The sequence below is a fragment of the Columba livia genome, chromosome 24 (assembly GCF_036013475.1).
Source record: "Columba livia isolate bColLiv1 breed racing homer chromosome 24, bColLiv1.pat.W.v2, whole genome shotgun sequence".
In the NCBI taxonomy this organism is placed as follows: Eukaryota; Metazoa; Chordata; class Aves; order Columbiformes; family Columbidae; genus Columba; species Columba livia.
In genome coordinates, this window is record NC_088625.1 from 2,979,576 (window position 1) to 3,005,589 (window position 26,014).

Below are 26,014 nucleotides of genomic sequence, written 5' to 3' on the forward strand. Positions count from 1 at the left end.
GCAACGACCCACCCTGGACTCTGCAAAAAATTATGACAGCCCTGAATGCAGCTGCTTCTCTGCTGCATCCCTGACAATGGAGACGACTCCAAGACCCCAGTTCAAGCAGGGTCCTGTGACTAATTACTTTCAAATGCTAATTTGCAGCGTTCCTGCACTGGCCTTTTCCCCCTCTTGGAGATCCTGCAGACACTAATCCAGCACAACAGTGTGGGGAGGACTTTTGTGCCCGCACAAGTTCACATGCCCCTCAAATGTCTCCGTATCTGGGGAGAAGTGAAATTACTTCCCTTTCGCTGTTTAAGGCTTCAAGATGTGACCAGACGGGAGTTTTACACTCCCCAGCATCCCAACCTTTTCTCCAGTGTTTTCCTTCTTGTTCTTGTTCCAATTGAAAGTCAAACCAGAACGGAGACACTGTCAACTTTTATCCTTAGTCTATATTTCCAGATTGATTTTCTTTTCCTATCCTACCTCTTCACCCAACCCAGCTTGTGTGCTGTGCCATGTAATTCCATCGCCGCCACCGTTCTGGGCAGGATTTCCTGCCCCGTGTCAGGCATGTGCTGGGGACAGCTGAACGCATCAAGTCTCTCCACGCGGCCGCGGTTCGGGCAAGTGCTGCGACAATCCGTGGCAAAGGGCCAGCGGACGGGCCCCAAGCTCATCTGAGCAACAGAACTGGGCCAGGACCGCTGCCAGTCGTGTTAGTCCATCTAGGAAATTCCCTGGAGCCACAGCACTGCAAGTCTGGCAAAAAATCCCTTCTCTGTTTATCCATCTTACACAATTCCCTGATGGATCCAATGAAAAAAAAAAACATCTTTTCTTACTCCAAGTTGATTTTTCACCCGTAAAACTCCAAGCAATTTAGGAGTGGTGTCAGGCATGGTGCGGCCAGGTGAACACCACACACTTTGAAATGATTCCACATTCCCTAAGGAAAGTGACAGTGAATAGCAAAACCAGATAACTTCTCCTCCCCACGCCCCTGGAACCCAGCAAGGCAACGTTCTGCCCGAGTAAGGGGACGCCTCTGCTCAAGTGACTCACAGAACTGAAAACCCCATGCAAACCCCAAATGACGGGTGGTTCAGCCAGGTGCGCGCTCGCTGGCTGGGCCAGGTTTGCAAGGAGATGATGTCTCGGCGTTATGTGATGTAGCGGTGATTTTTGTGCAGCTCATAGCTCAGTGATGCTGCTTTGCCAGGAGATGCTGAGAAAAAGGCTGATTGGCACATAAAGTACCGATATTCAAACAAAACGCATTATATGGTTTTTAAATACTTTCCTATAGCTGAGAGTCTCTCTTGGGTATTTCCTGTGCAAGAGATACAGGAGATGATTTTTAAGTTATGAGTCTCAGCCCCTTCACACAAACAACACATTTGGGAGACTGAAATGATAGAATTCCTTTCAATCTCAATGCTTCGAGAACTTCTCTTAATTGCTCGCAATGTCTGTGCCTGAGATGCATAAAGAAACCTGAAGTACTTAGACACCAGCCTTCCCTTAATCATAATGATAAATGGTGCCTCAAGATCCAACCCAAAATCCCACACTGTAATCAAAAGCTCATTTGCCTGTGATTGTCAACATAATGTTTCTCCTGTTTCTGGATGCAATATGCGACACTAAACATGAATTTAGAAATGAAAGAAGACCCAAGATGCTTATGTCATTGCTTCGAGATATCTTGGAACCTTCCCCAAATATAAAACACTATATCTGTTCTCTATGTATATTTGCCATGTTCACAACTAATAATTATAATGGATTTTTTTTAGGGAAATAGAAGTTTCACTTGCGCTACTGTTGACAAGCTCTCTGATGTTACCGTATTGGTACCAGTGCTGATGGTTTACATTTTCTGACTTATTTATTCTGCTTTTTCTTGCAAGATCCCCATGAGATCATCCTCAGGGTCATAACCTATAACTTGTGCCTTGTTCCCACTCACTTAAAAGATGCTGCTTCTCCTCCCATGGAAATTTTTCCACGATTTTGTATAAATAAATGAGTTTAGTCCAAGAGTTAATCTCAACAGATGTAGCAAGACACTATTAGAGTTTGAGCCAGGATTAAAGGATTTGACAACGTACAAAAATTAATAGCAAGGGTAGTATATATATTTAGAAAAATATAAGGTCATCTAAAGGTTAAAAAAAATCACTACACACCTTAACCGAAGGAGGAAAGCACAGCCTGCTGTTGTATGTAAATATTTCTGCAACAGATACTATATCTTTTTTCAGTTTTCAGTGTTCGAGGAGAGAACTCAAACAAATGAGAAAGCAGCAGCAACATCAATGGCAAAAGAAACATGGGGACATTTTGTATTTGTTTGTTTTGATACAGGCTAACGTATGGGTTAAATTTTATTCCAAATTGTTTTCTTTTTGTTCTAAATCACAATGTGCTGCCTTTCGCACCGCGTTCCCAAATCTGTGCGTGTGCATCACAAATCAAACTTGGGCTTCTCATTTAGAAACTGCTGTTTCCAAAGCCACAAAAATGTGTTCTTGTCTTCCCAGGCCGTGTTCACATCACAGACATGTTATTTATTAGAAAATGATGCACAAGGAGAAAAAAATACATGCTCTGAACTAACACTGTGTTACTCCTGACCAATCCAAGACACAACACGTCCCTTTTGGGGAAACCTATTCCATCTTACAGCATGGTTCAGGTTCAGCATGGAATATGGTTTGAAAGCAACCAATTCAGGCTTATGTAAGTCCAGGCTGATTCTGAGAAAGTCCAGCCTGGTCCAGTTATGCACACTCTGAATAGTTCTGTGTCACCTGGAGCAGTTTTGCAGCTTGTTGTTGAGCAGTAGTGCAACTAATGAAACTCCATCCAAAAGACACAATTATTCGGAACATCAAAAGGGCAGTTGTGCATCAAAAAGGGGCCTGTCCCTAATGATTCAGCTGTCTGAAACAGAGCTGCTGATTGAAAAGACAAAGCATGAAGGAAAAGTAGAACAAAGAGGCCTGGAAGGCTGTTAATGTGGAGGTGGCTGTAATTTAGGTAACAATCTTACAATGAAAGCAGTGACTCACTAAGGGCATTTGAAAAGAAAAAGGCTTGAGGAAAAATGTCTTTAAAATCATTTTCGTTTAACCAGAGAAAATGATAAGAAGCCTGGTGGGTTGTTTTGTTCTGCAGAGGATTAAGTGTCTTGTGATGCGGTCGTTAGATCAGGTACAGCGAGAGAGGCACGGAAAGCTGAAGGATAACAAGAGTGGTGATTCACTCCCCAAGGACAGCTCCGCCTGGCAAGGAATACACTGATTTCCATGCTGAATCAAAGCTGCGGTTGGAAAGCAACACATTTGCAACCTATTGGACTGGCTCTCCTGTGGAGATCTGTGGAGCTGCCTCTTGTTCATTTGCACAACACAGAGAAACCTGTTATTCCTTCTAATACACTTGCAGAAACAAATGCACTTCTGCACAGACATCCACAAGTCACAGCTGGTTTAAATGCCCAAAACCAGGTAAGTTCTTTTAAGGCAAGAAATAGTTTTTCCCCACTTTTGGCAGAACCTTGCTCTCCTCCTATCAAGACATTATTTCCAGTGTAAACTGGAGTCCATCTGAGCGAACCTGGTTCCGTTCCCAGCACAAAGCAAAAACCTGGGAAGTAACATGAGGAAACTCTCCAAACATTTGGTCTTCGGACCTCCTCCTTTCAGCCCTTATCAGAACCACAACTATCTGGCAAGACAGTCTTTGCTGATTTATTTTATTAATTAAAATAACTGAATCAACAGTTTCCTATCACGCGTACAATGGCTATTGCTCCTAAATGCAAACAGAACTGTTTGCCTATAATAAATGCTTTACAGCCTGCACAGCTTCATCAGTTCTTATACATAATACGATAATATTATTTTGCACCTATGCACTATTTTACGTATTCACCAAGTACATTTCTGTAACACATCCCTAGGTCTGGTGTACTAACACTAGACAGAAATTTCCCCTCTCTGAATTCCTGTCTCACTGCAGCGGTTTGCATGGTCAAAACACCCCAGTAAAACAGGAAATGTACTTCTTCTGTATCCCTATAGCTTATGGGTCTTGAACTTGAAACACAGGTTAAAAACTCTTTCCCTCTCAGTACAACACTAGAATTTGTGTTTCTTGGTAGCCAAGGGCATTTCATGGAAATGAAAAGCTCTGCTAAGTCCATTTCGAAGAAATGACAAAACTTGTCAATTCACAGGAAAAATGCAGTAAGAACTGAGCTAGCATCGCTTATGAAGTGACCAGGCTGTTCCCCATCTCAGCTGACGGGCAGTACCTGCTTAAAACACGCTAACTTCATCTTCTGCAGTGGTGCAAACACATCCCGAGAGCTACTGAAACATATATTGTGGCTGCTGCATTTTCCAGCAGTGTGGTTCAGGAATCTGAGTCACATTGTGAAAGATTCTTGCTTAGAATTTAAGACGCGAGATTATTCCACCCCTGATTTTTTTGTTAAGCCGAAACACGGTGCTGTATTTCTGCAGCTGTTCGGGTCTGTTTTGTGCAACATGCCTGCACTCGTGCACAGGACACAGAGTGGTTTTGGTTTGTGTTATTGATTCACTTGGAAGTCAGATGTGGCATAGACGGATCATTCCGAGTCGTGCTAAAGCATTTCATTAACTTGATAGTACAGCTAATACTGCTTTGGGCTTCTAAGAGCAGAACAGAAGTTCCACAAAGACATGACACTGTTCAAAACTAGAAGAACAACAGTCAACTTTGTTCCAGAAGTATCAGTATGGTAACTCTAGGAACAAATTTAATTTCAGAGCAGCTCTCATATGTCAACGCTGCTCTGATTTTACAAGTGAGATATTATCCGAACTCCCACATCTGATACAAAGCCAACAAAGGCCGTATCTCACGTGCTCTGGCTAATCAGACAGCAATGTAATAGTAGCACTAACGCTCCATCCAGCTGGGATTTGTCGTGTTTGGAGGTCCAGCCGCACACATCCCGGTATTAACGGCAGACGGCAGAACCACGGTCTGGATCTGGCACAGAAAGGTCTGTCAGGGAAAAGCTGAGCTACTTTGAGAAGATTTCCAGGCCAAAACACACAAATGGCTGGTCAATCCTGATCCTCTCCTGAGCAAACTCTGAATTCCACCTACTCACAGACAGCAACGGCGGTGTGAAAATCCCTCCTGCGTGAATGGAGACGAAATGTGAGACACCACAGAGTGAGAAGGTAGAGAGTCAGTTACCTCAACCTTCAGTAGCTTTTGGGTTCTGTTTTTCCCAAAATTTCTTAATGAGAAAATCCAAGCTAGGGAATAACAACTCTTTTTTTGGAAGGAACGTGACATTTCAACACAAAAGTTTTGGTACGTAATTCCCAGGTATGTTTGGGATGTTTTGAAAATTGCATCTAAATCTCTCTGCTAGAACCTTTCCAGAGACCAGGAACACGAACACTGCACAATAAACGCAGATGTGAAAGCAGAGGTTAGTGCGCTGCCTTTTCCGAGTCAGTGTCTTACCAACCGCTTTTTCTCCGCATCCTCCATGTTCTGCCTGATCTTGTTTTAGACAGCGGAAGGAATGGGATGATTTGAATAACAGTGTCAGCTGCTTTGGAGGGGGCAGCAACCTGAGCTTGCACAAACATCAGGCCAGCTGTCGATTCAGTGTCACGGCTGGGAACATGTTCTGTGAACATGCTGCTGAGTTTCCTGCCTTTATTTGAGTTGCATTATCACGTGCGATGCTCGTGCCTACCTGAAATCCGTGTTTGCCTCTCCACCACGTGGTCAGCTCCTTCGGCGGCATATCGATAACAGACACGATGTCTCCCACCTGCAAGAGATGGGCAACATCAATCAGAGCTTGTGAGGAAAGCACAATTCAAATAACCGCGTTCTTCAGCACCGCAAAAACTGTAACACTCGTGAGCAACTGCACCAATGCCAATCTCGAGACATCTGCCTTTGTAAAATCAAACTGGGAGGCAGAAGAGTTACTGCATTATACAAAATACAGGATACAGCTGTTCCGAAGGAAACAGTTCTCAAAAGCGCAGGCTCTCTGCCAAAGGGTACAGAGGCGTTCTGATTAAACCGCAGACATAAGTAAGCAGTGATGGTGTGAAACACGTTGGAAAATATTCTCAAGTAGCTGAACTAATTGTTACTACGTGCCCTATATGTCTTCTTGTCTCCCTCCACAGCAAAAAGAGATCCCTTTGTAGTTCCCAAACTGCCCCAGACGTGCTTTTCTCAAATAGAAAACAGAGGAGGGGTGATGCGGTGTTACAGTAAAAGGAAGGAAAATGTCCAAGGGGAGCAAACACGTCTTCCTGAAACCTCATTCCATGACAGAAAAAGAGACAGACACAGCCTTGCTAACAGGAGCACCGGTTGTGTAAACTGGCCAATGAATAATTGAATTGGCACGTGTCCACATACGGACATATGTGGACAGTCTTCCTCAACAGATACAACATACTTTTAATCCTCTGCACAGTACAAACTATGCAGGGTCTGCTGCTGCTCAGAGAGCAGGCTGGAGCACTTGGCAGTATCTGTTTAATCAGGAGATACTAATGCCAAGTAAAGCTATGTTTTAAAGATGACTGAACTCCTCCCTGCATCCACCCAATCCAAATCTAACGTTTAATCGAATCTTCTCAGCTTCACCTCACAAAACATTCTGAAAGGGTCTGAATATCTTCCCAATGTGTGCGCATACACACAGACACGTTACGCTCTTCTGTATATCACAACAAGGCACATAAGCTCCTTTAATATTTACCTCAAAGGACAGTTCATCTGCTGCCTGAGCGATGTATCTCTTAATAACATGGGCAGCAGCGATAGCAGGAACGTTAATGGATGATTCCTCATGGACCAGCAGGTGATTCCCCTTGTTATCAATCTGCAATAAAGAGCAGAGCAGAGCGTGAGGCAGCCGAGGACAAGGCGGGAGGCGTTTTCGTGGTGCTCACACATGGCAGAGACTTGACGCTGATGCACAGAGACAGCCCAGCTCCCCCAGGACAGGAGCTCAGGGCACGGCACAGACACAGAGAGGACGAGCAATCCACAAAGAGCATTTCCGAAGGTCCTAATCCCCATCCAACTAATGAGGAAAAAGCTGCGTTTGTGCATCTTTGCGTACAAACAGGAACACGACACTGAACATGACGCCCCAACACCAAATCATATTGTTTTTCTTGAAGTACTTAAAATGGCAACATGAAAATACTACAAAAAGTCTCTGAGAAGTGGAATTAATGCTCACTGAAGAAAGGAGGAAATGCTGTCAAACTAAAAGCTATAGCGTCACTTTCCACCTTCTCCCACCCTATTATTTCTTTTTCCTAAGAAAACATTGCTCCCATTGCTCTCACCATCAGCCTACTTTCAAAATCCCTACATTTTGGCACTCGTGTATAATTTGTGAGACTCTCAGTTAATCAGAAAGGTTATTCTGTGCTGCAGGAGCAATAGGTTTGCTGTGATTTCCAGGTGTTGCTGTAAATTCTCGTTTCATTTTTCTCAATAACTTCCTTCCCCCCTTCATGCTGAGAAGGTTTCCAAGCTTTTACTTCTCCCCAAGGACTTAAGGGTGAGGAGCGTATCAGCGGGGAAAATTGCAGGAAACCGCACTCAATCCTTATCGCAGCCATTTCAAAAGGAATTGCGACGGTCTAATAATAGCTGTTTCTATTCCTGGTGTGCAGCAATATCATCAGGCAATGGAAATACTCAGACTAATTAGCAACAGCATCGCTGACACAGACAGGTGGCCTCGAGCACTTTCGCCCCATTTTTTCCTGCACTCTTTGCCCAATGAGGTCTATTGTTTAAGACGGAGAAGACCGTTAACAGAGAAGCCAAAGCTGCAGCTGCAGTTGACAACACACAAACAGTGTCTCTGCAAGCACAACGCCAGCTCTGTTGAGCAGTTAAACCAGCAGTGATGGCAAACAGGAGCAGATCATCTTCATTGTTTCTGCAGCTATTGCAAGGAAAAATAATACAAAAAAGAAAGCAGACAAACACCATAACTGAGATGGCTCCGACAGCTTTACAAACTTGTCACAGCTGCAGCACTCTCTTGTCAGAAAGGAGTGAAAAAATGTGCTTTCTGCAAACTTTTCCCTAGAGATTTCAGCCATGCACTGGATTGTCCCAGGCAGCCGCTGATCCAGTCACTGCTCCACCAGGATTGCCACCTCCCTTTCTGATTATCAGAAAAACGACATGTCTTTGAGTGACAAAATCCCAGCTCCTATATTGTTAACACTAGATCTTTGTGCTATACCTTCCGTGGCCACCTGTAGCACGGGAAATAAAGCTTTCGGGGTACCATTTCAGTGGCACCCGCGGGTCTGGAAGGATGATAGCTCTTCCTGGAAAGGCAGAGAGCACCTTTGTGGCTTTCTCTGCTGCCAGGGTGAGGAAATGACCCGAGCTTTGTACTTTACCTCCATCCATGTGAGCGCGGGTCCACAGTTGATCTTGTTGCCTGCGATGGCAGAGAGACGTGCCAGGTAAGCCATCAGCATCTGGGTGACAAGCTGGAACAGAAAGGGAAAGACATAAATGAGATTTTCTGTTAATACACCGTAATTTGGAAAGACTTCTTCAGACTTGGAGAGACCATAAATTATCCATTGCCACAGGCGAGTGTTATAGAAATACATTCCCTTTTGCAAGGAAATCTGTCATTTGAAGGACAGCAAACTACATACAGTATTACAATGATTACACAAAAAAATGTGTAAAAAAGCACCTCCCCGTGAAAGTAATAATGTTATTTTTATAAGATATGTATTTTGTAATTTCTCTTGTCAAATCTAAAGCCCTCCTCTCATCATTAATTTCACATATAAACAAATATTTTGTATAACGGCCATCAAACATATCTGAGGACCATTTAGCCAAATAAAACACTGGCTGCCATTGTCACCCACTTGCAAAACCCTAAAAATGTGGCAAATCAGACCAACCCCTTGGTGAAAGAGTAGTATTTCAAATAGTAGAAGAGGGTTTTAAAAATACACTTATCACTGTGCCTTCTGTGACAGTAAACTTGCTTTTATTAAAGAGAAGCTAGTGAGGCTTTTCACATGACAGTGTTACAAAGCAGTACTGCAGCCCACAGTTTGTAGGACTGTGTAAAATGTTGTTCTCCTTAAACGTCTCTTCAAATGTGGTCAATTCAAAATAAAAAAATACAGTACGAGACACCACGCAGCTGTAGAGCAGTCGAGCTGTTCAACATCTTCATGTCTTCACAGACATAATGCAGATTTTCAGGCTCACGCTATAAAGATTTTGGTGAACTTGTGCCAGCGGGAAGTGACCTGCGAAATGAAGCCAGGGGCACTGCCTGCCACTGCGATACCTGCTCTGCTTGCAGGCCAAACGGGTTTTGTATGCTCCACTGGTTCAAATAACCTCTGTGGCCACAACAGGATGAGCATGAGCCAGCACTGGGCCCTTGTGGCCAGGAAGCCAATGGTACCTGGGGTGGGTTAGAAGGGGGTGATCAGTAGGTCAGAGAGGTTCTCCTGCCCCTCTGCTCTGCCCTGGGGAGACCACACCTGGAATCTTGTGTCCAGCTGTGGCCCCTCAGCTCCAGCAGGACAGGGAACTGCTGCAGAGAGTCCAGCGCAGCCACCAAGATGCTGAAGGGAGTGGAGCATCTCCTGTGTGAGGAAAGGCTGAGGGAGCTGGGGCTCTGGAGCTGGACAAGAGGAGACTGAGGGGGGACTCATTCATGGGGATCAAGATGGAAAGGGGAGTGTCAGGAGGATGGAGCCAGGCTCTTGTGGGTGACAACCAGTGACAGGACAAGGGGCAATGGGTTCAAACTGGAACACAGGAGGTTCCAGTGAAAGATAAGAAGAAACTTCTTCATGGTGAGGGTGGCAGAGCCTGGCCCAGGCTGCCCAGGGGGTTGTGGAGTCTCCTTCTGTGCAGACATTCCAACCCGCCTGGACACCTTCCTGTGTAACCTCATCTGGGTGTTCCTGCTCCATGGGGGGATTGCACTGGATCAGCTTTCCAGGGCCCTTCCATCCCTGACATCCTGGGATTCTATGACATGACACCGCCTCCCTCTCTGCATCAACCACAGTGACGCAGTCAAGATGCACCTGCTACTTCCCCAAAGATTATTTTGGACATAAATAAATCTCTAAATTACCAACAGCCAAGAAGCCGAAGGACTTCCAGCTCACCATATTCCAGGTAAAGATATTCAGGTAAGAAATGAAAACCACCTCTTATTCATCGAGGAAAAAAAACACTGTTTAAGCTTTTTCAAGACCATTTAAATAATGCACTAATGCAAATGCTAGTAGAAATAATTTTCAGTTTATAAATGTTAGCGCAGCATTCCAAATGGTATTAGTCCTGCAGCGCTCAGCCCCAGAACAGCATGATTTCCGAGGAATGTTAAGTTGCTAACATCAAGTCAGGAAATAGCCCAAAGTTTCCATGGATGTAACAAAGCTCTTATCTAAGGTCTTAATAGCACAGCATCTTTCTTGACACTCTCCATAACCATTCGGCATTTTGCAGCACATTAGTTCTTATTAAATTGCAGGGAATTTTGCTTCAAATCAGTTAAATTAAGGGTAGAAACACATCCTTATTGCCAGTAATCAATTTCCCGATCTAATGCATGCCGCATTAAAACTACTTTGTACACGCTCAAAAACGTCTCGCAGCCCCTTGGTGGTGACTGTGCTTTAACTGCTGATAATTTACCTCCGGACTGTCCTTCAGGGCATCGGAGCGGGGCAGCTCGGAGAGCTGGGAGAACCGCCGGTCGTAGATACACAGGTGAAGATGCTTATCGAGCACTCTGAAATCTTCATAGCTCCGCTTCACGATCCAGCTCCTCCCCTGGAGAGACAGGAAAAACAATCACGTGTTTATAAGCTCCTCACTAGTTGGGGTTAGATGGGGAAAATGGAAGTCTGTGCAGAAGGAGCAGGCAGATCTGGTCATCTCTTTTCTCAAAGAATTTAAAAGTGATGGAACTGCCTCACTAGTATTTTCATGCTTGAATTTCTGGACAGCCATTCATGCCCCAAAACGCTGTTTTAGTCATTTCCCTGTGGGGCTGGATGTGGCTCAGCATCAGGGGATCTATACAAAGCTTTTAGTCTTAGGAGGATTTTGTAGTGTTTTCATACACAAGGTGTCTTTCCACAAATGCAAATTACAAAACAGTTCCATAAATAGTGTAAAATTAGATTTCACATAGATAGAAGATTAAACAATTGGGGATCTGAAGGCAGAATTGGAGCTTGCAAAACTTCTGCCACATGCCCCAGGCAAATCTGCAGCTCAATTAAAATAAACAATCTCTGGTGAACAACACTAGCTGCAGATTTACTCCTGAGTGCATATCATTCCCCCAATTAAAATACTGACAAGATACAGACTGCTTCAGGGGACAAGGAAAGGACCATGTCAGCAAAGCATAATTTGCTTTGTGAAGCTTTTAATATCTAATGACTGCTTCTAAATGCTTCATGGCCTATTACGATCAATAAAAAAATCTTGTAATAATGCAGCAGTTTACAGGTCAAAGTGCTTTATGAACAGTCGTTAATCCTCTCAACGCTTCCTAAAACGAGACTATTCCTGTTTTGCGGATGTGACCGCGCACTTCCACAAAGCTCCCCCACCTTCTATGTCCAGTGCAAAGCGCTTCTCCAGTCTTGCCTTTCCTAAAATCAACAGCATGGCCTCATTTAAAAAGAAAACATCTCTATCAGCGTCACACGCTCTGCTTCACACTCCACATCCGGGGGGAAAGGATGAGACCGTACTGATCCAGGAGCTCCCGTGGCATAGCGATGCTCGAAGACAACGTTGGAGGAAGAAATGAGCTTGCTCCAGGCTACACGGCCACTCAAAGGCAGGGCCAAGGATTAAAACTGACACAGGGATGCTCGGCAACCAGTCCGGAAAGCAGGGAAGTGCATGCTTGAGAGACACGGCTTCATTTCAGCTTTCCATGGGGAAAGTAGCTGTAAAGCGTGATTCCAGTTGCGGACGCGATGACCTCCTCACCCAGGCTACAGAAGAGCTTCAGCTTCCCAATCACAGTTCTGCTGTATTAATTTACCAGGAAAATCATCAACATCACTTTCCTATTAATATCCAAAGCCTGCAAGGTAACTGTAAACGTAAAACCTATTGTATTTTCTGTCAAATTTATGTAACACAACTCCAGCCTGTGCACTGTGACCGTAAGCTCTGCTTTCACAACACAAGAAACCATCCGGATTTCAAAAGCCTACAAAGAGGGAACCTACACAGGACACAAATGCTTTGTAATTTCTATACGTTATGTCATTTTACTTTTCATCTAAAGGAAAAAAACAAAAACAGGAGCGCAAGTCTAATTATCTTCAAAAAGATGACAGCCTTTCCAATTCCTCCACCTTTTGCAATTAAGCGCTTTTTGCTGTCTTGATAAATTGCCAGTGTGACCTTCAGCTGAGCAAGGTTTAGTCACCAACGTAAGAAACAACAGACCCAGAAATCACCGCAATCCCTTGTTTGCTTCTGCCAGCTGCGCTTAACAGGCCATTTCCATACAACCTCATACGCTGCCCACACAGAGAATAAACCTGTTTGTGAAAGGATCGCAATTCTGCCATTAATTCTGTTAAGACTGTAGACTCGCAGTCTCTTTTTAGTATGAATTAAGACAGTAAGAGCTCGATTTATTATAAGACAAGACAGGCATAGTTGGGGTCGGCAAACTGCTGGTCCGTGGGACGGCGTGTGCAGAATGGACCGTACGGGCAGTGCTCTCCTGGCTTCTGATGGACCCCATTCTATATTATCCCGGCAACGCGAGCAGGGAGGGGATGAAGGAGCAGGGACAGCTTACCCCGGGCCAGCAGCGGTGTTTCTGGCCCCCGCGTCTCCCGGAGGTGCAGAAAGGTAACCCCGAACCGCAGCTCCCAACCTGGAAACTGCGGCACTCCGGCAGCTGCTAAGCAACCAGCTCCCTGAGCCATCCCTGCTCACAACGCAAATTGCCACCAGCAGAAAGTTACTCCAACACCCTCGACGCGAATACTTCCTAACACCCTACACAGTTTTGAGTCCGCCGCAACTAAATTCCAAAAGCACACATGCTTCAGGTTGCTGTGAAAGTTGCATTAAGCAGATCTGGAGCCTGAGTGATAAATTCTAAAGAAGACAGCCATGCTCACAAAGGGCGCAATTTAACTTGATAGGAAGGAATCACTGCAGTAATCTAGGAAGGAACTGGACAACATTTAGTGCTCCCCCTCGGATCTGCAGCACTAATCACAAGAAAGTCTTAATTCTCTCAGCTGCACCAAAGCAGCAGAAACAGCAGCAACCTCGTTCAATACCAAAAACACTACAACGTTTCACTACATCGATATAAAAACTGTACATCTTGCTCACAATTCCTGCAAATCCTAAAGTGCCAGGAGGGTTTTGCAAACAGGTCCTTTTTTAACTTAAAGAGTTAATAATGAGTAATAGAAACAAGTAAGTGACTGTTAAGTTGGTCTCATGTTGTCAAGCGTGTTTTATAGCAAAGCTGAACATCACTGGTGATCCAGGCACATCACATCCATAGGGCAAAAAAGCCTTCTTCACATTCTTAGTGATTTCCAAAAATTATTGCTCAATTCAACTTTTGACCACCCTCTAATTTTCCAATTCAATAACTGCTTTTCTATTCTTTAATTATTGATGGTCCTGATTTAGAGAAGCACATGCTTAATTTCCATTAATTTCAACGGGATGTATGAACAGAGGTGAAGTTACAGAGACAGTCAAGTGGTTTTCGAGACTCAGACCTTCAATTACAAACCTGAGTACGGTAAATGTCGTAAAGATAATCAAGTCTCAAATGAAGATTTCAATACCACCATAAAGTAGTTTCACGATTTTTAAAAGGAAAAATTGACTACTGGCTTAATGAAAAACAACCCCCTTGAAGAAAATCAACGTGTTCTTTGGAATTTCATTTTACAGAAATGTCCACAAAGGAAAGCATCACGGCATATACGGAATTTCTCGCAAAATGGAAAAGGTGGGTTCATTCCCACTTTTGTTACAGTGTGATCTGTTCTCCCTTCCTCTTGCACGCTGTGTAGGATTAAACGTGTGATGAAAGACGGGTGAGAGTTCAGCACACCACACAGAGCTCCTTATTTCTTTCTGACTATCAAAACAAGAAGAAATATCTTGCTGGAAAATGGCTAGAGACTACTGAACTGATTTAAACCTTCCATTAATAAAACCATTATACGGAGACAGCAGATCATAAAAACCTACAAAAGGCTTCATAACACATGAGATGATATTCAGAGGGACAAGGATCTGGCGCTGTTGAGTTCCACCACACACAACGTTCCTGTCCCATGGTCTGTTTTCCCTGCAGCATCAAAGATTTATTTAGTTTAAGGCAGGACAGACCTTTCTTTTCTGGTTCAAACGCCTGTTTCCCAAGAGAAATCACAGGGATGCTCTCATGAACCTTCCCAGCCCATGTGGAGATCCAGACTAGAAAATGAGATGAAAGTCTATGGCAAAAGTCACTGCAGTTTGACCCCACAGTAAGAAAACACCGCGTATTAAATAGCTGGAAAATGCCAGTATCCACCAGCAGAGTTTAACTCTGGTGTGTCGGTGACTTCCACAGCTGTCTGGGTCTTGGGTTCTGTATGTTATTCCAGAATGACCCTTTGGCCCTTTTTTCTATTACAAGTCACACTGGAAAAAAGGGCTTAGAAATTTAGTCAAAGAAGAAAACAAGACCGATGAAATCCATCCCTTAGAGTTTACCCAGGAAGTGTTTTTAGCTGGTGCCGTAGGTGACTTAATCTAAGCTTAAGTCTGTTTACCCAAATGTCCTGGATGATTTTATGACTTCTGGTATATTACGATAATTTTAAGGAAATTATAAATCACCATAGGGTGGGGAACACTCACATTATGGCTCTTCCTACAGCTGGAAGACATTTGCATTAGGTTAACTCCACCGATGAACGCATAAATCTCTCTTAATAACCATCAGCACTGGCTCCCAAGGGAGCTCGGACACATCGAGACGATGTTCATTTTCTTCTGGAGTTGACCTGGCTTAGGAAGCAGCATCAGCAGCTTGCAGGGTGATCCCAATTCTGCTGCACATTATGTGCGGAAGAGAATGAAATACGGGAAGGAGGGAGTTTTAGATAAGGTGGGAATGATGGAAACACTAACATTTCCGAACTCCATGGGAAATGGCCACATGAGAGACCAACTGTCCCAAGATCAGGGGAATATACAGATGGACAGACGGCCTGGCAGAGGAGAAAGTTTAGTATATTTATGTAATGAGACTTTAATAGCCTTATTCTGCAGAAAAAAATAATCTCTTTCAGCATTAATTATCAGTTTATTATCAATTAATTGCAATCAGCAGGAAAAATAGATTTTAATGGAAACCACTGCAGCTTTTCTCTCCTAAAAATTATGCTTCCTTTGTGCTCCCTGATTCCAATTTCAGATAAGAACAGGAAAAACACATATAATCACAGAATCCCAGAATGTGAGGGGTTGAAGGGACCTGGAAAGCTCATCCAGTGCAATCCCCCCATGGAGCAGGAACACCCAGATGAGGTTACACAGGAAGGTGTCCAGGCAGGTTGGAATGTCTGCACAGAAGGAGACTCCACAACCCCCTGGGCAGCCTGGGCCAGGCTCTGCCACCCTCACCCCCAACAAGTTGCTTCTCATCTTTCAGTGGAACCTCCTGTGTTCCAGTTTGTACCCATTGCCCCTTGTCCTGTCACTGGTTGTCACCCACAAGAGCCTGGCTCCATCCTCCTGACACTCACCCTTTAGATATCTGTAAACATTAATGAAGTCAACATGTGGGAACACAAGGCGGCCCAAGACCTGGTCCAAAGCACAGCAGTATTATTCCTGCTTGTCCTGACCCACTTTGGGGACCCACCACGATCAGGTATCTGCAGCTTTTGGGGTGTTAAGGTGAAATTCCACCCCTCAGAAGAGCAGTTTGCCAGAAGCATCTGGACAGTGGGCAAATACGTGGCTGAGGCTTTGTGGCGATTGGTTTTGCACAGGTACAAAGACATTCCCCCCCCCAGAAAAAAGCTTATTTGTGAATGGCGGGCTGGCAGAGACCTAAAGGACCTGAACCAGGATTTACAGCTCCCAACATGTGAATGAAATTGCCCGCTCTCCTGACATGTTATAATTTAAACAATTCAGTATCAATCAGCTCCTTAATAAACTGATATAGTAGAAGCAACAGGTCACAGAGGGACATGGGGGCGGAGGGGGGGTCAGAGCATGGGGAGAATTGCTTTTCTACACTTGAGAAAATTGAAGTAATAACCCAACAGGAGCTTTACAGCCACTGAGGAAATACTTCAAAGCCACAGACAGACCAACTGCTACGTAACCACAACTAAAACTCTACCGTCCTACAGGTAACAAAGCAGTGAGTGAATGCATATGTATTTTCAATTTATTACACGGGCATTGCGCATGTTTAAATACAACACCCTCTTTACCCTGTGTCCCAAATACACTATAATCCACTCAGCACTTAACCGCAGAGGAAAAACGATGTTTCATCAAAGTAAGCAAACACCACTATCCTTTCAAACAAACCCAACAAGAAAACCCTTTGAACATGACTTGCCTGAGGTCAGTAACACAAAGCAAAGCCAAACTCAGAATGACTTGCCCGAGGTCGCTGCACAAACCGGAGCTCAGACAGATACAAATCTCCATATCCTAAGGTCTCATTTCTTGGGCTCGTCGCTGAAGCAATCAGCTGATTTTTTAATTATTTTTAAGTGACCAAAGCACATAAGCCTGTTTTTGTTAAAACTAATTGCCAGAAATAAAAGATTTTGTAGGTCCAAGACTTGGTGGGAAACTTTGCTGGAAAAACAACCCCATAACCCCAGTTGTGGCTGCCTTGCAACAGAACACACGCCTAGCACATTATTTGCAAAATAACAGAAAATTAGAAGCATGGAAATAATTAAAACCACGGTGTACTTCCATTACAAACCCATTTATCATGACAGCCCAGAATGAAGCAAAAAATCTTAACAGTACTTAGGAAATATCACTAAGATTATAAGAAATGTCCTGCTAGGCCAGGTCAAATTTATCAGAGCATGAGAGGAACTGGTTTAGACCATCGGTTTAACTAAACCCTCAGTGTAACCGGTAGGATGTAACTTGGAAAACCTTCCCAATGGAGAGCTTTGCCGCTTTGTTCGGTGACAGTAAATACTTGCTACACGCCATGAAAATGACACATCTTTGATTTATTGCTGAAGCGTCTTTACACACGTCCTTTATTTTGATGCGGTTTCTGTGCCTGGAGGCTGCCTTTTCTTTTTGTTCTTCACTAACCTGCTTGTTCTACATTTTATATCTAATGAATCTGTCATTTGGAAGCGTAGGTGCTTTTCCAAGGCCTATGAAGTTTATTTACGTGTAAGTCCTTCAGGTTCGAGGCATCATACCTGTGCGCTTTGATTTTTTCACGATGCTTTGCAGGAACATCCACCACAATCCTCATCGTACTTCAGATTTGAACCAAGCTCAGCTCTGGGAGAGGTGGTAAAACGGGTAAAATTGCAGGCAGACTGCTCCTCTGCAATGCATTTCCACTTGGTAGTTACGGGGCAGGATTCAGCGTCTGTTCGGAATAAACCCAAGTGTCCTCTTCAATTTGTGGCCAGGCCTGGCCTTGTCTGCAGAGCTCCCCGTGACGATCAGCAGCCCTGCCAAAACGCATCCCTTCCAGAAAGAAACCACAATCGCCATCCTGTCCTCTCGCATTTCAACACTGCTTTTCACTTTTGCTCCACAGCGACGTCGAATGCAATTGATTGATCTCTCTAATCCCAGGGCTTGTTTTCTGAAGGCAGAACGCCCAAAGGACACGACATTAACAAACTACCGTATAATTGTAAAAGCTCCTGTCGCTTAAAAAACCCTTTCATGGCAGCAAAATTATGTGATATTGCATTTTATTCTGAGAAATTATCTTCCCTCGTGCTCATCGTCCCTTCCCAGACCAGGGCTATGCTGACCATGCACTTCAGCTGCTACATTTCCACCATGAAAAATCCTTAAGTATTATCATAACAGCTACAGAGTGATGCACATTAATTATGCAGTTCCTAAAGGCTTCTATTGCAATTCAGTACTTTCTTCCCTACAGATGTTGGTTTACTTTCAAAAAGCCTGGAACAGACCCAGGTTTTTGAAGACACCTTGGCAGCGCTTTGAACTGAGCCCAACAGCACTTAGCCTCATGCATTCCTTATTAATCCACATTATTATTGTCACTCCGTTTTTATTTGTCGCTGTTGAGAGCAGAAGGCATGTAGTACATGACCCACGATCAACCGTTCAAGCACAGAACACCAAATGATGGATTAGCTTTGCGGAAACAAGGATTTCAGTCGCTTTCTTTTGACTAATATAAACCAGCCCTTCTCACTTGAGAAACGCTTAGGACAGAGGTTTCAATGTTTCTGAGCATCTGGAAAGACAGGCTAAAAATATTTCGGCCTACGGTCAGGTTTAAAGAAGTTTTGGGAGACTTACAAATTACTACCCAGAATCACAACAGGGATTTCCAAACACTTGCAAACACGTGATGGACCTAACTCCATGAGTAAACCTGTCTGGCTCTTAAACAACTGTAGCCTTTCACAGGAGCTCTTACTCAGTAACTGTTCTCTAGGTGCTGGAGCTTCAATCACACAAGACAAAACCATTAATGTATTCTAGAACAAGTCTTTAGGAGAAATAAGAATCATACAAAAGGGTTTTGAATGTTTGACTCAAAAACCCTACTGGAAACGATTTGTGGTTTTTAGTATGGACTACCATATGGCCCAGCAAACCATACTTGAGACATTACTGAGTAAGACATTTGCTTCTGTGAAAGTAAATCCCACTCTCTTCTCCCCACAAACCACCCAGGATGGGGTGTCCTGTCTGTTCTTCCTCCATGGATCCCATTTTTTCCTGGCATTCTCACCACTGCTCTCAAAACGCTCATTATTGCAACCGCGCCTGCAGCCATGGGCGCTGGACGGGGTCGCCTGCAGGGCTTTGCAAATGCTGTTCTCCAAACACGAGACACTGAGCTGTCAGTTCTGCTTCTACAATCTACCCGTGACAATGAAAACGAAGGATGAGACCCACAAGAGACAGCTAGAGTTTAAGGTCTCCCTTAGAACTTGAACGTTCACACAACCCGTCTCTTGTTCTCTCCTTGCTATTCAAAATTTCACACAAAAATGATGTTCCAAGTGTTGAAATAACTCAATTCTCATGTTTTAATTAGTACTGCGTGCTTTTTATTTTGCTTTCATTTTTCAGAAAAGCTGAGACTGGCCATTCTAATGTTGTGACATTTAAATATGTATGCACACAGTTGCTGCTGTAATGTCGCACAAACAAAGGCAAAATCATTGCAAAGGCGTATTTGCAGCCTGCTTTACATCTCGACAAACCTTTACCTTTGTCATTTGCTGGTGTTCTTGTTTAAATTTGTTCAAAGGAATCAAAAGAAGAATCCTATCTTCCCACTTTTCAGAAACACCTGGAACAGCTCTCTCCATATTCCCACTTCTTCTTAAGAGCTAATAAACTGGATTAATCTTTTAAGGTCCCAAAGTAGAAGAAAAGCTGAATAGAGGCTTAAGAAAAGCCCCTCTGAACCTGACACAAAGCTTGTATTTCACAAGCTGACTCGCAGCAGAAATGTCTCACAAACGCAACTCCCCAAAAAATGTGTTTCAAACCTTATCTGGAAAGGTTTTGCAAAATACACACGGAACAATAATTCTCTTCACACCACTAAAATTATACTTACAGATGGGAAAGAGTGGGATAGAATTTCCTCAGTGTAAATGCTGAACTACCGTCTGCCAAACGCAGCTAAGGCTGAGCTGGAGGTTTTAAAAGTCTAATGTTCAAAGCTTTGGTTTGCTGTCTGATACAGAGGAAAATGACAAAATGAATGTCTTTTTATGGACCACAGAACACACAGATTGTATCTGCACAGTCCAGACTGGGCAAGGCACAGCAGCGTAATGCATCCAACCCCAAAGCTGGGTGTTTAGCCTATGTCTCTAAGATCCGTAATCTAAAACCACCGGGATGGCCAAATGTCCTTGCTCTTCTTCATGCTGTTTTTGTAACAAACCACGGATATCTTAAAGCTTTTAAATTTATGTGGATTTACTCTTGATTAAGAGAATTTGCTTTCTTTGTGTCCATCTGAGAAATGAGGGATTTTTGCAAGCTGCTGCCGTAGGCTGAACACCAATGCTTGCAGCACATTCAAAAGGTGAGCAAAGTGAACTTGATTTTATAGGCCTTATTTCTCTCCTTGCTTCAATACTTTGGGCCTGATACAGACGCATCCTGCCAAAATCCCTGCCCTCCATGAGCTATTTCACACCTCCCGTTCCATTCTACCATGGAGCCAAATCCATCCAGACCGCGCTGGTATCCAACGCGTGACAGGATGGAATCTCGCCCTGGACATTTGGAGGGGCCACGAGGTGTCAGGAGTGAAGAATCTCCACGGTAGAAATGATGCTCAGCTGTGCAGCTCCTTCCATGCCTTTCTGTTCATCGAATCCAGATGCCACGAGTTTCTCAGCTTTTTAAATATTATAGGGACAGGGACACAGACTGACATGCGAGAGGCAAATCACAGACTCGGGATGGGGAGAAATTTGAGCTAGCCAGAAGAATTTATAAAACAAAATAGAATAAAATGAAATGAAAAAGGTGCTTGAGCTGTGTGCTGCCCCTGGGGCTTCTCCTGCACAAACACATTCCGCGGGGTTTAAGGACACCGTTATACCTGAAGGTGTCCCGTTAATCTTTAAAGATGTCAGTACGGTAGGTAGAAAGATCAGAAGCGGGAGGTTTCATGGTTAGAAAAACACTTTTCTATAAAATGTTGGCATTTCTATCGGACCACCTGAAATACTCAGAAAGAATATAAGGCTCATCTCAGCGTTCAGCACTGCGAATGCAGTCCCAAACGTATCCAAATGCTGATTTCCTTAAGTCCCCTGAAGAATCTCACTGCGCAGCTCTTGGCTGGGACACAGCCACGTGTCCGCTGTTCAACTGTGGAGCGCTGCTTGTTATTATAGCTTGGATTGCGTTCCTAAAAAGTGCTTATTTTGTATGAAACCAGCTACAACTGGGTTAGAAGAATACAAGCAAAATGCCCCAACACAGGCAGCTTTGAGAGCTACTCACTTCCAGCTTCTCCTCCTTCTCCCAAAAGCACTATATACACATGTATGTATCCAGTGTGTACTTGCATGTAAGGGTTGACAGAGGAATTACTCCGTGTGTTGAAATGTAGGCAGCACCAGTGTGCCTGTTCCATATGCTGCATGTTAGTACCTGAGAAACGTCAGCAGACTGACACAGAGAGCTCCGAAAAGACATCACAGGGATGGCCACAAATGTTCAGCATAAACTGATAAGATGGATGCTTGAAGCGCCGAGATGAATCATGGAAAGAACTGCTATACCGAGACCAGAAAAATGACCAAACACAGGCACTAACTCTCAATTAAATCTGTCAATGCACCGTGTCTCCTACAAACAGCAATTTCATACCCCATACTAACTGTAGTGAGGATTATTGCTTAACAGACTCCTTTTTCTCCCTTCCTTTCCTAAAAGTGAGCTGGTGGCAGTACCACAGACAGCATCATTTTGTGAGCAAGTGGAAAAAACGCTGCAGGAAAGCGTCACATCAAAATATTCCAAGGCCACGTCGCTAAATATCACACAATACAGTCTGCAAAACGAGGTGGGGGGAGAAAATATGGCATTTACCTGACAAGAGATCTGCACAAGGTAGACCAGCTCCTTGGATTCGCAGCCGTTCCTCGTTACTTCATTCTGTTCCTCCGGGAGCGAAAGCTACACCAAGGGGGTGGAGAAAAACAGGGAGAGAGAAAGGCCAGGTCAGTGAGCAGGGGTAAGCCAGGCATGTAATAACGCATCAAACACAACGGTACATCAACGTGCCCCAAGACACGGGGAATCGGGGAAGCGCGTGTCTGCCCGGAGTTGTCAGATAGAAAATACTCTGTTCACGGCTTATACAGACCCTCGGATGCCATTGGGCTGTGGCTTCTCACCTGACAGTTTAAAAATAAAAATATGGTTCCAAAATAAAACCACCACAGGAAGGCAAACTGTTCCAGACTCTCACTTAGATGTCTGCAAAATTGATTGTTCACTGAAAATATCTCTATAAATATTCATATATCAGATAATAGTGATTCCCCCCACCCCCAGTTTTATTCATTTTTTAATTTGATATGTTCAAGCAGACATTAGATAATAAAACATATCTCCTAATTTCTGTGGGGTCAAGCAATTGACCACAACAGAGAGTTTTATGGCATCATTGATCATATACGGAGTCATTAAATACATCAGGATGTGCTTTTTTTCAGAGCAGTAAGAAGAAATTTAACCATGTCATTCCTGTACCTGTGCTGAGTGCCATGATGAATCCTACCGTTATTAATACTAACCCTGCTACTCCCACTAGTCTTGCTACCCTATACTTAAAATGGCTTACATTTCCTTTTCTTCCCTAAAAACAGAATTACAAATGGATCATAAGACCATAACAAAATAACCTGAAACAAAACCAACAAGTGAAAGCAGAAACACTTCTGAGGAGAAAAATCAAAACTTTCTGTATTCTCATTTATGTAAGCAGGAGAAAATCAGAAGCAGGTGATCAGAGAAGGAGGGTCTTCAAAAAGCCGTTGATATCGCAATGTTTAAAAGCCTTTCCCCCCGCAGCATCCCTTACAAACACGACACCCTAGAAAGCTCGTGGCTCTGACTGGAAATCCAGAGAGCACAAACGAAGGTCTCTCTTCACCTTAGTGGACGCTGAACATGACCCACAGGCAGAACCTGGTTCACTCCCAAGTGGGAAACTGCTTTTCATCTTCTCAAAGGACAGACCAAAGACAGCAGGGGCTGGGTGATACCCCTGTAAGAGTTTTAATGTGTATCATCTGAAATAATCTGTAAATAGCATTTATGGTAACTGATCAAAGCGTTCAACAGTGGTTGCTGATGACACCAAGCTGGGAGGAGTGGCTGACACTGGAAGCTGTGCTGCCATCAGAGACCTGGACAGGCTGGAGAGCTGGGCAAGGAAACATTTAATGAAATAGAACAAGGGAAAGTGTAGAGTCTTGAATCTGGGCAGGAACAACCCAGGTTCCAGTATAAGTTGAGGAATGACCTATTAGAGAGCAGTGTAGGGGAAAGGGACCTGGGGGTCCTGGGGACAGCAGGGTGACCATGAGCCAGCACTGGGCCCTTGTGCCCAGGAAGCCAGTGGTACCTGGGGTGGGTTAGAAGGGGGTGGTCAGTAGGTCAGAGAGGTTCTCCTGCCCCTCTGCTCTGCCCTGGGGAGACCACACCTGGAATCTTGTGTCCAGTTGTGGCCCCTCAGTTCCAGCAGGACAGGGAACTGCTGCAGAGAGTCCAGCGCAGCCACCAAGATGCTGAAGGGAGTGGAGCATCTCCCGTGTGAGGAAAGGCTGAGGGAGCTGGGGCTCTGGAGCTGGACAAGAGGACACTGAGGGGGGACTCATTCTTGGGGATCAAGATGGAAAGGGGGAGTGTCAGGAGGATGGAGCCAGGCTCTTCTGGGTGACAACCAGTGACAGAACAAGGGGTAATGGGTTCAAACTGGAACACAAGAGGTTCCACTTAAATTTGAGAAGCAACTTGTTGGGGGTGAGGGTGGCAGAGCCTGGCCCAGGCTGCCCAGGGGGTTGTGGAGTCTCCTTCTGTGCAGACATTCCAGCCCGCCTGGACACCTTCCTGCGTAACCTCATCTGGGTGTTCCTGCTCCATGGGGGGATTGCACTGGATGAGCTTGCCAGGTCCCTTCCATCCCTGACATCCTGGGGTTCTGTGACTGTCTCCGCTGTCTCAGAAGCAGCAGCTCATCCCTAGCAAGCTGGCAGATAACAACAGTGATTACAGGAGTCTCCTGGAGTGGATAAGTTATTGGTTATTCCTCTTGTAGAGACAAACAGCGAGTAAACAGGGGGGCAAGTTATGATATTCAGAGTCTTATTCAAAACCTCAGTAGTTTTACAAAGTAAAATTCTTTGTGTGTGCATTGATCTTCCAGAACGGGGGTTAAGGACAACAAGAGATGGCGAGAACAGTTTCTGAGCAGTGGAAAGGCTGATGCTTTTCCTGGCAGAGGATGTGTCATTGTTCCAAGGAAACCTGGTAATCTTTCTATGTTTTTTCCAAAGTGGGATTTAAGGTTAACCCCCTGGCAAAAGCAGCCGGACACATGCAGCTGCAATTTCTGCCACTCAAACTCAGCCGCAGCAAAAGCTCATTAAGGTTCCAAACCACTATTATATATCTGATAATTTTTTCTGACAGTATTAGGAACTGACTTATTTTATTTCTTCTTTCTAACCACCACGCTTCTAACGTCTCCTTGATGTCTGTCCACTCATTAATTCATGATGTTTGTGCAATTTAGCAAATCAGACGAGGGAAAAACCACAGGACAGAATGCCACCTTTATGCATCACTTTGGAATGTATGGATTGGGTGAAAAGTACGTCTGATGGCCCAGAGCAAGAAACATGAGGCTAATTTTCCTGTGAAATATCACTATGTTTTCTTTAAAAATTTCTAGCGCCCAAATATCCTTGGGACAAATCCTGAAGAAATTAAAAGCCTGAACACTGATCAAACTCAGAGATGCAGACTCATTAAAGAAAAAGCTTTTATTACCTCTCTGAGCTCCAGCCTCCTACCAGACAATATTGCCTCTATCTCCCGGATTACCCTGGTGATTCAAACACCACTTCATCCTCACTTAGCTGAAAACATGACTTACATCAGTTTGGCTGATGGGCACCTTCAAGACCTGTCTTTTGATGTATTTGAAGCTATTATTTCATTATATTTGAAATTTTAGGTTGGCGAATCTTTATACACAGGGCAACATTTTCTAACTAATTATTCTGACAGCATAAATGTATTTATCTGGCCTTTTTCCCCCCTCTCTCCAGATTTATCTTGCTAAATGTACTAATTATACTCCCACACAGTTCCCCATCATCTGCTTTCTCCTTTCCTACTGAACTGTGGCTTGGGAGCAGGAAAAGCACATTTTAGACACAGCGGCTTCGTTATCCAAGCGCAAATATCCTGAAGTAATGATGAAAGTAAAGACAAGGAAGACGTGTAAAGAATAATTTTACATCCAAAAACTCCATTTCTTCTTGAAATCTAAAAGAAAAACTCAAAAGGAGCTCAACAAGACAAAAAAGAAAACCCATCTCCTGTAACGCCACAGAGATTACTACTCCAAGCCAACTGTAGCGCGACAGAATCACCCACTGTATGTCTCAACGGCACGGCACGGCACATGGTATTATATATTATATATTATATATTATATATTATATATTATATATTATATATTATATATTATATATTATATATTATATATTATATATTATACATTATCTCCAGACAATCAATGAAACACCGTGGGTCTGCCACACTCAGCTGCAATCAGCACCGGTGTGAAAGAAATGTAAGTGAAGCTCTCCCGGGGCGGTTGGATTTTCATGGCCATTCTGTAAAGCGCGTATGATACAGTCGGGCAGAAGCATCACGTGGACTAATTTCGGCCACCCGAGTTTCCTGATATCGGCACTGAGGTTCACTGCATAGTCCAGTTTTGTATTTAGAGGTGGAAATTAAACTCAAACGCACCTCTGCGGTAAAAAGGCAAAACGATCTCATGAAGATATTCTGGTTTCCTGCCACGGATTGAGCAGAAGTATAAAACACCACGGGAACATGTACTAGTGATACAGGTGGAATTAAA

At 43.9% G+C, this 26,014-nt stretch overlaps 1 protein-coding gene across 10 annotated transcripts in view; it reads right to left on the reverse strand.

Moving 5' to 3' along the window:
• ARHGAP32 (Rho GTPase activating protein 32) overlaps window positions 1-26,014 on the reverse strand; it is a 161,280-nt gene that overhangs the window by 47,511 nt on the left and 87,755 nt on the right. For all 10 annotated transcript variants that reach the window (XM_065040363.1, XM_065040360.1, XM_065040367.1 and 7 more), the window contains 5 exons: window positions 21,937-22,023; window positions 10,768-10,905; window positions 8,475-8,567; window positions 6,797-6,919; window positions 5,765-5,842 (listed from right to left, as the gene is read on the reverse strand). In XM_065040363.1, the coding sequence (XP_064896435.1) occupies window positions 5,765-5,842; window positions 6,797-6,919; window positions 8,475-8,567; window positions 10,768-10,905; window positions 21,937-22,023 (519 nt within the window). The remainder of the gene's footprint in view (window positions 1-5,764; window positions 5,843-6,796; window positions 6,920-8,474; window positions 8,568-10,767; window positions 10,906-21,936; window positions 22,024-26,014) is intronic.